Genomic DNA, 14,520 nt, shown 5'->3' with positions numbered 1-14,520 from the left:
TTTTTTTTTTTTTTTTTTTTTTTTTTTTTTGAGCTGGGTCAGTTACCTGTATTAATTAGTGGAAGCATCAAGGAAACCCAAACAACCAAACTCAAGTCTTTTTGGCTTTCAAATACATTGTATGATGCTTTTGCATCCAATTTACCTTCTAAATTACATTCTGCTTTGAAAATCATTAAAATATCTTTGTGTGTGCTGAGAACTCAAAGGCAGATGATAGGGGAATTCCCAAAAGAGTACTGAGAAATAAAAGGAAGGCAATGTAGAACTAGAAATTTCCCCTAGAAAGTTGAGAAATTATTAATCCCTATACAACTGAGTAAGAATTAAGGGTGTGAGTGCTGGAGTTCCTTTGTGTGTGCGTGTGTCTGAAAACATCTCAAGTGATGGGATTCATGCCTGTTATTAGTATCCTTTCTTTCATTTTTATTAAAAATGGACACTTCACAGACAACCGGGAGTGTTGAGACAATTTTATCCTTTCACCACATATATTTGGAGATCCAATGCATTCATCTCTATCCTGAAAAGTATAATCATCACATTGTTTAAGTCACAAAAATATAGATGACATAAGGACAGTTTTATGTTGATTCTGTCTGCTTATTTTGAGGAATGATGTACCTTCTGACTAAATTATGGAAAGAGAAAGAAATTTAGAACTAGAAATACCAACTGAGTTCAGATGCATGCTGTTTGCAAATCTGCACCTAGGAGGTTATTTGTTGTTGTTGTTGTTAGTTGCCGTTAAGTAGATTCCAACTCATACTGACCCCGTGTGTGCAGAGTAGAACTGCTCCATAGGGTTTTCAAGGCCGTGACCTTTCAGAAGCAAATCGCCAGGCCTGTCTTCTGAGGTACCTCTGGGTGGGTTCAAACCACCGACCTTTCAGCTAGTAGTCGAGTGCTGAAGCATTTGCACCACCCAGGAACTCCAAAAAGTTATTTAGGTTACACTATTTTTTAACCAGCATACTTTTGTAAATAAAAATGATGAGGCTGCTCATTTTGTAACATTTAAAAATTAATTTGAAATATTTTACCGTAACTTTTTTTTAACCCAAGTAAAATTGAACTTAAGAGTCATAATTACTTCAACAACTTTAGGGAATGCAGCCCCCTGCCTTACAGAAGTATCTTTAAAGCACTAATTATAATGGATAAGATTATAGTATTTCACCTGACAAATCTGATCTGCGATTGTGGCACATTCAGACACCTGGAAAAAACCAGCAGGGCATAGCATGTGGTTTTCACACTGTGATGGTCTCTTTGGGAAACTGCAAAATTCATCACTTTCACAAAGGCCTCGGTCCAGCGCGCTTTCTCCAACATCAATCACTTTTGCATTAGCTTCAACTCTATGCACAGAGTATGACTTCTAGAGATGATTTCTGACCTGGTTCTGTAGACCCCATAGACGAGTTTCAAAATAACATTGGATGTCCTTCTGCAAGCTATGAAAACACTTCTGCTTCACAGTGTCAAAGAGCACACCGTCCTGGAGTGTAATCAGATTCATTTGCTCAGGTATTTTCTTTTGCTAGTCTATCTCATTGCTGGCTAATATTTGCTGTCGTTCTATGAGTTTTTGCTGCAAATCTGCATGTCAACAAATTTTCCTCGTCCCTTTGCAAGCTCCAGTTGTAGGACCAGTGTATCCTCAGGTGAGACTTCATTTCCTCCTGTATCACAGTAGGAAGAGCCAGGATGACTGCTGCATAACTGTTCCTTGTTTTTTCCTTCTAGCTTAAGCACTGTGAAAAGGCTACAGATTGAGTTAAAAGTGGTAATTTTCGTAATATGACTTCCTATTTCAAGAACTTTAAACTTAACATAGATCCTAAATATCCCAAACATTCTAACTTTGTACCAACATGAAGCCTTAGGCTCTTCACTTATTTGCGTATACAAAAACCTTAGATTACGTGAGGTTTTATAGTACCAAAATTTAATACAACTATCTTAAAATGAAAAGTAACAGACTTAGATATAAAAACTATGTGGTTATTAGAGTAGAAGTGTTCTTTTTAATTCCACACATAACCATAAAAAAGAAAAAACCCATTGCCATTGACTCAGTTCCGACTCATAGCAACCCTATAGGACACCACACACAACCATAGCTCAAAGCAAATGTCACTAAGCCTGTGATTATCCAAAGCTATCCACAGAATCGAATTAACTACAGGAGAGAATATCATACAGAAATGCTAACTTTGCAGTTAACCGTGGCCTTTACAGGCCAAAGACAGTGGGACCATAGGTTTTTTAATGTGTTTGTTTGTGTGTCCATGAGTGGACAGGGGTATGCACATGGGCACGCTTGTTTTTCCACTTAGACTCTTCTAGAGAGAGTGACCAATATGATGAGACATAGGCTTTGCTCGTTTTTTATTCATAAATCAATGGCTTGGTTTTAGAACAAAAAACATGAAGAACATGCCCAGCTAATGGATGTTAAAAATAAACTTAGAAAGGAGTTTGTTGTTGGTAGGTGCTTTGGAGGTGATTTTGATTCATGGCGACCCCATGTGACAGAGTAGAACTGCTCCACAGGGTTTTCTTGGCTGTAATCTTTTTTTTTTTTTTTTTTAAAGACATATAATTTTATTGTGCTTGGAGCCCTGGTGGCACAGTGGTTAAGAGCTTGGCTGCTAACCAAAAGGTCAGCAGTTAGAATCCACCAGCCACTCCTTTGAAACCCTATGGGGCAGTTCTACTATGTCCCATACGGTCGCTAGGAGTCGGAATTGACCTAATGGCAACGGGTTTGGTTTTTTTGAAAGTTTACAGTGCAAGTTAGTTTCTTATTCAAAAATTTATACACAAATTGTTTTGTGACACTGATTGCAATCCCCACAGTGTGACAGTACTCTCCCCCTTTCCACCTTGGGTTCCCCATGTCCATTCATCCAATTTTCCTGTCACTTCCTGTCTTCTCATCTTGCTTTCGGGCAGAAGTTGCCCGTTTGGTCTTGTATATTTGATTGAACTAAGAATCACATTCCTCATGTGTGTTATTGTTTGTTTTATTCCATTGCTGTTGAGTCAATTCTGACTCATAGCAACCCTACAGGACAGAGTAGAGTTGCTCCATAGGGTTTCTAAGGAGCAGCTAGTGGACTGGAACTGCCAACCTTTTTGTTAGCATCTGAGCTCTTAACCACTGCACCACCAGGGCTCTGTATGTTTTATAGGCCTATCTAATCTTTGTCTGAAAAGTGGGCTTCAGGAGTGGCTTTAGTTCTGAGTTAGCAGGGTGTCTGAGGGCCATAGTCTTCGGGGTTCCTCCAGTCTCTGTCAGACCAGTAAGTCTAGTCTTTTTTTATGAATTTGAATTTTGTTCTACATTCTTCTCCTGCTCTGTCCAGGACTCTCTATTGCGATCCCTGTAGACCAATAGATGTATCTTAAATGGCTGCTCGAAAGCTTTTAAGACCCCAGACACTACTCACCAAACAAAGTAGGATGTAGAACATTTTCTTTATGAACCATGTTATGCCAATTGACCTAGATGTCCCTTAAGACTATGGTCCCCAGCCCTCAGCCCTAGTAACTCAGGTCCTCAAGGTGTTTGGATATGTCTAGGAAGCTTCTGTAACTTTGCCTTGGTTGAGATGTGCTGACTTCTTCTACATTGTGTGTTGTCTTTCCCTTCACCAAAGTTGACACCTGTCTACTATCTAGTTAGTGATTTCCTCTCCCTTTCCCTCCCCTCCCTCATAATCATCAAAGATTGTTTTTTCCTGTGTGTAAACCTTTCCTTGAGTTTTTATAATAGTGATCTCATACAATATTTGTTTGTTTATGATTGACTTATTTCACTCAACATAATGGCCTAGAGATTCATCCTTGTTGTGAGATGTTTTGAGGATTGGCTATAGTCTTTACAGAGGGTTCGACTCCTCAGAGTGACCCTCCTGGCCCCAGTTCTCTGTAAGAGTTGTGGAATTGGTTACTGTCTCCGCTGCCCCGACAACTGTTGCCGCTGCGACAGTATACTAACACAACAACACAAATAAAAAGTGCCCATAACTGTTCAAATTATTTTTTGTGGCTTTGGTAGTCCAATGCACCAAGGAATCTTGATCCGTTACATTCTGGGGTTCAGCGTTAAATGTGATTGAATTTACCCAGGCTCTCCACCACAAGTACATGAAGCCAAGGAGTCCAAGGGTCTTTAAGGACTTCCTAGTCCAATTCTCTCATTTGACAGGTGAGAAAACTAAGGCCCTGGGAGAGAAGCGAGTAGTCCAGTAGATCACACGCAGAGCTAAATATCTTGACACCTTGGACTGTACTCTCAACTCGATAGTTTTGATTTAATTCCTGATCTAAAAAAAAAATGAAATAAAAAAAACCAAACCCATTGCCATCAAGTTGATTCTGACTCATAGCAACCGTATAAGATAGAGTAGAACCTCCCCATAGGGTTTCCAAGGCTGTAATCTTTATGGAAGCTAACTGCCACATCTTCCTCCTGCTGAACAGCTGGTAGGTTTGAACTGCCAACCTTTCAGTCAGCAGCCAAGCACTGTAACCACTGTACCACCATGGCTCCTTAATCCCTGATTAATGGTCCTAAACTTTCCCAAACACTTTTGTCAGTGAGATGACGCCAGAGGTAACTGAAACACTTAAGTTGTGTTCAACCTGGATGAGGGAACAATGCTCAGAAAATATTATGTTCTTAAACCCTGACAAAGAAATGCACCTTTTCCTGACCAAGCTCACATCACATAATAAAAAGAATACAAACTGGAGCTCTGGGTTCTATCATCTTGTTCCAGTATCATGACAATTTATTTTGACCTAGTCAAATGAAATCACTATTTTGCTTTAAAGTTATACCTTGCTCATGTTTACCTTCTAGGTACCTTCTTAAAGAATACAGAAATTCTAGGACTTGGAGGTTTTGATATATAAAAGTTAGCTAAATTATATAAACATGTAAAAGCCTGAGCAGGAGGGCCAGAGACAATGAGTGGAGAAGAAACTAAGTATGAGCAAGGATATGACAAAAAAGCATTAACAGCAGCAGTCGAAGAAAATGGGGATCAGTTAAGTTTAAAGGAGGCCTCTTGTTCCTTTCTAACTCCATTGAAAATTGTATTTCAAGAATTAAAGATAAAAAAATTGAATAATATTTTAAAGGCAGCAAGGCATCTTATGAATGTTTAAGAACTGAGTTGTCTAACTTAAATGCTATTTAGAATATATCTGAAAATGCTTAAATAAAAAAATCATCAATAAGTCCACTGTCTTGTACATTAATCACTTAAAACATTTTCAGTTCCTTAAAAATGGTCTATCCTGGGCATGCCCTTTATTTGACTCAAATAGTAGTTGTAGTTCTATGTTATACTTGTAGTTTTCAAGTAGCTTTCCTCACTATTATTTGATTTATTAGAGGCATGAAAAAATATCCTCTGCACAGAGAAAATAACTAAGATTCCTCACCAAAAGGCAGTTGATTCCCCAAGAGCCCCAAATAACGTAGAACTCCTGGCTAAAATGCAGGTCCCCAGGAAGCACTCAGACCAGCAGAAGGCGTCCACAGGATTTTAAACACTTCCGCAGTAGACTGTACTGCACACCCGAGTTTGGGAGCCACGAGGACTTCCCTTATCCCAACCCACCTGGCCTAACGTCGCAGGTGAATGCACGTGAAGGCCCAGGCCTCCCAGCTCCGAAGCAGCGTGAGCCAGCTCGGAGGGAGACTCCGCTGGGAACTGGACGGCCCACAGGAGAGCTTGCAGCAGAGTGGCTTCCCCGCCCCCGGGCCGGGCCCAGCAGGGCTCCAGCGCCGCGGCTGCTGCTGGGAAGCGCCGCTGCAGAGCCGTGGCTTCGGGTGAAGAGGCCTGGGCGGGGGCCGCCCGCGCGTCAGCCCCTTACAGTCCCAAGACGCCGCAGCATTGGAGGCCCCGACGGTGCCGTGCGGCCCCGGGGCGCACGGCACCCTCTGCTCCTGAGAGCCCCGGAGGCGGGGCTCTGGGCTGGGGCTGCGCGTGGCCCGCCGCAGGGGGAGGACGCGGCCAGGTCCGGGGAACGGCAGGACTGGCCTGCTCGACTCGGCAGCGGGTGTGCCCCGGCAGCGCAAACAGAGTTTTTGGCTGGGGAAACGCAGGGTAGCTCTTGCTCCCGGCCGCGCCGAGGTATCTGAGCAGCAGGAAGCAGAGGCCGACGTAAGCAAAGCCACGGTCGCCCGTGGCCGCGGCCGCACTTCGCCTTGAGCCCTGCATCGAGGCCACCTGAAAAAGAGGTGAGCAACGGTCAGCCTCCAGCAGCGCGCTTGTCTCCAAATGCCCACCCACCGGCGGATCCCTTTGAGTACTTTAGTTCTGCCAAGAAATATGACAACACCATGTCATTCCAGGGCAGCAGCTCTTGTGTCACACCACGGAGGACTGGCCGGAGAAACTGAGTTCCCGACACCTGGAGACGTCCTTCCAGCCGGACACACCCCTCTCAGGGGCGCCATCTGGGGTGGTCATCCTCCCCCCGACCACCCCTTCCTCCCTTTCCTGCCCCCGCAACCATAGTCTAGAAACTTCTCTGTTTTCCTCTAACTTTCCCGGATCCCCGTTTAGAACCTCTCTTGGCCATCTGGTTTTCACCTGGGAAAGGAAACGGCGTCCGCAGTGGTGCGAGTTCCTCGCCTGTAACCGGTCTACTCTGTTTGGAGGTTATTAGGTGCCGGTTTGGATTCATAGCGACCCTATGTACAACAGAAGGAAACACTGCCTGGTCCTGCGCGGTCTTCACAACAGTTGCTATGCTTGAGCCCATGTTGCAGCCACTGTGTCAATCCATCTCTTTGAGGGTCCTCCTCTCTTTTGCTTACCCTCTACTGCACCAAGCATGATGTCTTTCTCTAGGGACTGGTCGCCTCCTAATAACCTCTCCAAAGTATGTGAGACAAAGGCTTTGAGGTGGAAATCCAAGTTTGCGCCTGCCTGAGGGCAGCCTCACTGACCGACATCCTTAGAAAGCTTTGAAGGTTTGTAACTCGTGTAGCATTCCTGATACTTACTTAGTATCCGATTTCCACAGCACCTCGCTTTAACCCTGTAAAGCCCAAGCCTGGTGGAAGGTTTTCAAGAAACCAACAGAGGACAGTGCCATGATTTATGGCAACACTAGGGGTAGGCCGAGACCACCTCAAACAGGAGTACAGTTTGAATTTAGGGGCTGAGGTGTGGGTGAGAGCTATTATTCTTTGGTCAAGATGAAAAGCACTGGAACCAAGTAGTAGACCCATAATGATGCCTCTCCTCCCCCTATTATTTCTGTTATGTAAAAATTATTTCATGAAGTTGTGCTATTGCTGTCTGAAACAGTAACAGTCTGCCCTCTGGGCAGTACTTGTGTCAAAAGGACTAAACATATGCTTTCTAACTGCCTAATATGTGGCACTAAATTTGTGGATTACCTAAAACAGAACACTTTTATACGCTGTGTTTCATAAACGCAGAATTAATTTGCAGGAAGAGTGCTTTCTCAAATACCAGGCAATAACAATTCAATCACTTTTTAAAATACTTTTACCTGTTAAAAGTTTACAACTTTTGTGATCATAGCTGAGCTAGTGTGTGTCAGACACACACTCAATGAATCTCATTAAACTTTTTTCCCTAACCACCAGTATTGTGCAATCAGTAGTACTCAAGCTAGGAAGCACCTTTTGTGTCTTACTTGAAGTTAAACATTACAAAAAAGAGTCAATATTTTCTCCTGATTTGGATTATAGTTGCTGTAATAACTACCATTTATTAAGCACCAATTATGAACCAAGTATTTTACATAGGTTTCCTTTAAGTCAGACTGCATGGTTATGATGTAGCTAATAATAGCTACTATTTATTGACTACTGTACTTACCGTAGGAGTCCCTGCATGGTGCAAATGGTTAGGCACTGGGCTACTAACTGAAAGTTAAAGGTTAGGCACTGTTTAGGCACTGGACTACTAACTGAAGGTTATCCCAGCGGTACCTCGGAATAAATGCCTGTGGATCTACTTCCAAAAGTGCAATCCTACTCTGGCGCACGTGGAGTTGCCATGAGTCAGAATCTACGGGAGAGCAACTGGGTTTTTTGTTTGTTTGATTTCTGGTACTTACCATGTGTAGGCACTATGCTAAGTAGTTTACATACACTATCTGGTTTAACCCTCACAATAACTCTACCAGACAGGTACTATTATCCCCATTTTATAAAAGGTGAAATTGAGACTGATAACTTGCCCAATGTCAAACAGCTAGTGAGTGAATAGTCTGGAATTTAAACCATGATCTATCTCAGCTCAGCTCTATCAGGATCTAAAGCCTGGGCTTTTTCTAGTACGTACGCATTCTGCCACTCAGTGTTGCCTCATTTTTAGTTGCTTAGGAGGGTGATAAATAAGTACTTACACGAATTTGTTTAATCCCTGAGAACAGATTCCTGAGAACCTACTATGTGAAAAACAGAATAAAGGACAGAATGTAAGGATGGAATGAAGGGCAGAATGTGAGGACAGAATGAAGAAATGTAATGGAGGCTATGCCATTCTACAAATTGGGAGCAGAGTAAGATAGAGTACTGTTCAATACAAAGCTCAATTTTAATTATCATCAGTGTTTCCATTAAATGTAACACTTTCCATTTTACAAGCCACCACACCACCTTGTAATGTAAGCATGAATTGCCCATTTGAGGATGCTGAGGACCTCAACAAGATCAAGTGACTTGTACATATTACCCAGCTTACAAGTGGCAGAGCTGAAACTCCAAACAGGAGTTCAGACTCCAAAATCTGAGTCTTCTTATTCAAATTCCGTGTTCATTTATATCACTTCCTATCATTTTGTCTTATTGTAATTTTTTTCTACACTGAAAAATCACACTCTGAATTATACTGAAAACTATTCTTTCAGATTCTAATTCAAATAACATTTAACACTTCTTAAATGCACACCAAATATTCTTGTGTGCATTCTTATCCTAACCTCAAGATAACCATTTAAGGTAAGTACTATTCATTTAATAAGCTACTACTTTTCTCAAAAATAAGAACACTTACCCTCCAGGAGTTTACAGTATAATAGGCTGACAGAAAACATCAACACCAATTAAATGTAATGATATCCCCATGCTGTGCACAGTTTGTACCATTACTTTCCCTCAAACTGTCATCCTGCTCTTCTCTTCATTTCTTCCCTTAGATCCCATCAGCCATCCCTTCAGCACCTCTTCACCCAAACCAGTTGCCCTGGGATTGATTCCAACCCATGGCAACCCCATGTGTTTCAAAGTAGAACTGCTCCATGGAGTTTTCAATGCTGTGACCTTTCACAAGTCATGCCTTTCTTCCAAGGTTCCTCTGGGTGGGCTCGAACCTCCAACCTTTTGGTTAGTATCCGAGTGCTTAACCATTTGCTGCACCCAGTAGAACCTCTCTTCTCCCAGTATTCGCAAATCCTTCAGCCATTTGTCCTCACAATAAACCATCAGCAAACTCAGCACCTGGGCTGCAAAGTACACAGCCACTCTACCAGTTGCCATCGAGTCAATTCAGACTCATGGCAACCCCATGTGTGTCAAAGTAGTAGAACTGTGCTCCATAGGGGTTTCAATTTGTGATTTTTCAGAAGTAGATCGCCAGGCCTTTCTTCCGAGGTATGTCTGGGGGGACTCAAACCTCCAACCTTTCAGTTAGCTGCTGAGCAGTTTAACCATTGCCTCACCCAGGGACTCCACACAGCCACTCAGATAGGTGAAATTCATAAATCACAGTTTCCAACTCCAATGGGACCTTCTACGCTTTACCCAGCAATCCTTTTATGTTTCATTAATCAGTTCTCTACCCTGTTCTCCACAATAGCTCTCTGAAACCACTGACCCCTCAGCTTCCCCCTCATTCTTAACAGATGATTGTGTCTCCTGCTTCACAGAAGAATAATAAAAGCCATCAGACCCAAACTCCTTCAGCATTCTGCCACTACAAATGTATCTGTACCTCTGCTCATCCCTGCCCCCTTCCTACCTGGCAAGGCTAACCCTTTCCCCACAGCTCTTGAATCCAGTCCCTCAGGCCCCCCTGCTCCTCTGCAGCCTCCCCTCTTCTCCCTCCTTAATGCCTCCCTCTATAAACATGCAAACATTCTCTGGTTTCTCTCACATTAAACAAGAACAACCCCAAACTCATTGCCATGAAGTCGATTCCAACTCATAGTGACCCTATAGGAAAGAGTAGAATTGCACCATAGGGTTTCAAAGGCTGTAATCTTTATGGAAGTAGACTGCCACATCTTTCTCCCAAGGAGTGACTGGTAGGTTTGAAATGCGGACCTTCCAGTTAGCAGCCAGAGCGCTTAGCCACTGCACCACCAGGGCTACTAAAGAACAACCAAAAAAAAACACCAAACCCTCCGCCGTGGAGTCGACTCCAACTCATAGTGACCCTATAGGACAGAGGAGAACTGCCTCATAGGGTTTGCAAGGAGCAGCTAGTGGGTTTGAACTGCTGACATTTTGGTTAGCAGCCAAGCTCTTAACCACTGCGCCACCAGGGCTCCCTCAACAACAATAACCCATAAAAAAGGGCTCTCACTCAGTCCTATGTCCACTTCTAGCTTAAGCCTCTGCATTCTACCCCCATCACTCCACTAAAACATCTCTTTACCAAAGTCATCCATGACTTTTTTTGTTTCTAAAACTAATAGAAACTTTTAAGTCTTCCTCTTTTTTGATGTGTTGGCATCATTTGATACCACTTATCCATATTTTCCCTAAGCTTACATGGCACCACCACATTCTCCTGATTTTCCTATGACTTCTCTGGTCAGCGGAAAGTCTCCTCATGAGCTCATAATCCTCTGCCCTTCCGTCAGTATTTGGTGTTCCCCAGAGTCCCATCCTTGGCCCACAACTCACACAACTGCCTATGGCAATCATGCAGCTCATCTCCCTCTATACATGGCTCCATAGGTTTCATCCCTGTCTATGGTTTCAATTACCATATGTATGTTGATAACTCCAAAAATCTACATTTCTAGTCCTAATATTCTTAGTAGCAGCCCTGGTAGCAAAACGATTAAGCACTTGGCTGCTAACCGAAAGGTTGGTGGTTGGAACCCACACAGTGGCCCTGCAGAAGAAAAATCTGGCAATCTGCTTCCATAAAGATTACAGCCAAGAAAATCCTATGGAAAGGAGTGTGAGAAAGGTTACACACCTTGAAGAATGTAATCAATGTCAGTAAATTGTATATGTAGAAATTGTTGAATTGGTGTATGTTCTACTGTGTATATTCTCAATAACAATAACAAAAATAAAAGAAATTATTTAAAAAACATATAGGGCAGTTCTACTCTGTCACACGGGGCCACTGTGAGTCAGAATCAACTCGATGGCACCCAACAACAACAACAATATTCTTATTGACCTCCAAACTCATATATCCAGCTCCCTATCTCGGGCATCTCAAACAGACATCAGCATCTTCATCTCCCTCCTGATCTTCATTCTGTCTCAATGAAAGGCTCTCCCAAGGATGACATCCTTGATTCACCTATCACCCTAGTTAATCATAAACTCCTATCCAAAGTCAATCATAATCTCCTATCCAAAGCACCAATTGCACTTAGCAACAGCCACCCAATTCCAACACCCTCATAGATAGCATTTCACATATTTCTCAAGTGCCTGAAACCATTTCCCATGAGTGCTCTTTCTTCCAACAGCATAGTATCCCAATTCACCACGAGCGAATGTTTTAGCAATTGCTTCACTACCTTGTATCAAGGACTCTCTGTTCTCCTCTGTCACCAGTGATGGGGTCCTTATTTCAAGCCAGTTTGGTGGGTGACCCAGCTCCACAATCCTTTCTTAGCCTCAGCTTTCTTAGACCATTCCAGGCACTAACTGTTGTAGAATTTATAGAAGTAGACTCTGAGGTGGAGATTAGACTGCAGGAAGTTTATTGGGGAGTGGTCTCAGGGTAAACACATGGAAGGGAAGGGAGTGAAGGAGGATTAGACAGAGGAAGAAGTTGATTACTGTGCGGTCTCAAAAAAGGTCTCAACTGACCCCACAGGGAGTTCTGAAACTGGGATGGCCCTTCAGAGTTGACCTAGATTGAAAGGAAGGAGCTAAGCCTTTATACTCCCACATTGATCAGTTACTGGGTGGGTGATCTTAGGCAAGACAGCTCGCACTAGATGAAGGCAATTTCCAGAAAGGGCTGACAGCTGAGGCTATTGTCTGGCAGCACTCCCAGCAGCTGGGGATTGGCTCAGCCCATCAGGGCAACGACTACACTAGCTGTACTGTTGAAAAAGTTACAGTCATGCATCACTTACCATCCATGATACATTCTGTGAAATAAGATGTTACGTGACTTGAACACTGTGCGAACACCATATTTTATACTTAAAAAAACAAAAACAAAAACCAAACCCATTGCTGTTGAGTCGATTCTGACTCATAGCGACCCTATAGGACAGAGTAGAATTGCCCTCATAGAGTTTCCAAGGAAAGTCTGGTGGATTCAAACTGCTGACCTTTTGGTTAGCAGCCAAGCTCTTAACTACTGCGCCACCAGGGCTCAGCAAAACTATATAGGATACCTTTTGTTTCACTTCCACATTGTTATTTCTCCTTTGCCTCTTGCTCCTGCCATCACTTGCACTGGTTTTGCTGCATTTGGGAGCCATGATGCACTTCACAGTAATATTTTCAAAAGAAAATTAAACAGATAATGCTACAACACTTGAAAGATGCGTGATACCCAAGATTAGATGCTGCTGCCTACAAGTCGAAGCATACACTGTTATATGGTAAACTTTTTATTTGTAAGTAGGGAAAGTTCACATTAAAATAATGATAGAAAGTACAATACGGTATATACATAAGCCAGTAACATGGGTGTTTATTATGACTATCAAGACATATGTTATAGATTATACATCTACTGTACCATATACCCGGCAGCACAATCACTTTTTATACAAGAGACATGAGATTCACGTGTTGTGTGTGGGAAGCTGTTGTGTTCGCTATGTCTGATTACGTCTGCTACGTCCAATTTTCCAATTGGGATTTCTGAACTCTACCATAAACTTAATGGGACCACGGACGTATATGCAGTCAGATGTTGCCCAAATGGACATTATGCGATGCATGACTGTACTTAATTTCCCTGTTTCTTTGTCTGTAAATTAGAGATAGATAGTATCTGATGGGATTGTTGTAGGAATCCAGAAAAAAATATATGTAAAATGCAAAAGTCTAGTCCCTTGCCTGGCACATGGTAAGCCCTCAAATGCTAATCTATCATTGCTATTATTTTTATGATTCTTTGTTGTATACTTATATTTTACTATTTTCATTCAAATCTCTGCCAGAAACTCTTAAGATTAGGTTAAAAGCTCATCTTATATGTTCCCATAACACTGGATGCCTTATCAATACATTTACTATATGCCCCGCCCCTGTTGCCATTGAGTCAATTACAACTCATGGTGGTCCCATGTGTTACAGGATAGAACTGCTCCATAGGAGTTTGTTGGCTGTACTCTTTATGGAAGCAGATTGCCAGGCCTTTCTTCTGCAGCACTACTGAGTGGGTTCAAACTGCCAGTCTTTAGGTTAGTAGACAAGCATAAACCATTTGCGCCACCCAGAAACCAAAACCAGTTGCTGTCGAATTGATTCCAACTCATGGAGACCCATGTGTGTAGAGTAGAACTGCTCCGTAGAGTTTTCATGTCTTTGACCTTTCAAAAGCAGATCTCCAGACCTTTCTCCCAAGGTACCTCTGGGTCCTTAATATACCATATTTTAATTACCTTTTTATCCATCTCTCTTATTACAGGTTAAGCTCCTTGAAAGCATTCACCTCCTAGCCTTACCTAAAACCTGGTTTGCACAGCTGCACACCCAATTTATGACTATTTATTATCTCCACATACCTCAGTGCTGGAAGATGAACTTTTCATTCTCCATACTCCCCATTCCCTCTTGACACTTTTCCAAAAACTCTGCTCTTTAGAGTTTCATGCCATTTGGCTCTGCCACCCTCTCCCCCTCTTTGCCACTGTCATCTGCCAACCAACCCTCCAGTCAATCCTACTCACTAATTGAAGATTTGGACAACTGGCTCACGGTCTCTTTTCACTTTTTTTACTGCCATCATATTATATGACCTTAGTGTCCACAAGGAGTCCATGTGTGGTGCACATGGTTAACATGCTCAGCTACTAACCAAAAGGCTGGAGATTCAAGTCCACCCACAGGCACCTCTGAAGACCTGGTGATCTACTTCCAAAAAACCAGCCATCAAAAACCCTACAGAGGACTCCGGCAAGATGGCGGTCTAGGCAGAAGCACCACGCCGTCCCTCCACAACAAAGATCCGAAAAACTAAGCCAAACAGAAAATCAACAATCCTGAAACCCTAGAACATCAAATGAAGAGATAAAGAACTCAGCCGAACACCAAACGGAGAAAGAATACTGAAAGAGAACAGAGAGCGA

At 42.7% G+C, this 14,520-nt stretch overlaps 1 protein-coding gene across 1 annotated transcript in view; it reads right to left on the bottom strand.

The window, feature by feature from the left end:
- Window positions 1-41: 41 nt before the first annotated feature.
- LOC111821282 (zinc finger X-linked protein ZXDB-like) overlaps window positions 42-14,520 on the bottom strand; it is a 46,816-nt gene continuing 32,337 nt past the window's right edge. The window contains exons 5-6 of the mRNA XM_023735081.1: window positions 5,643-6,254; window positions 42-1,768 (exon numbers count right to left, since the gene is read on the bottom strand). Coding sequence (XP_023590849.1) covers window positions 5,648-6,254 — 607 coding nt within the window. The 3' untranslated portion in view covers window positions 42-1,768; window positions 5,643-5,647. The remainder of the gene's footprint in view (window positions 1,769-5,642; window positions 6,255-14,520) is intronic.

The sequence above is a fragment of the Trichechus manatus genome, unplaced genomic scaffold (genome assembly GCF_000243295.1).
Source record: "Trichechus manatus latirostris isolate Lorelei unplaced genomic scaffold, TriManLat1.0 scaffold00075, whole genome shotgun sequence".
NCBI lineage: Eukaryota > Metazoa > Chordata > Mammalia > Sirenia > Trichechidae > Trichechus > Trichechus manatus.
The sequence above is the reverse complement of the archived record's forward strand: the minus strand, read 5'-3'. Positions and strand labels throughout refer to the sequence as shown.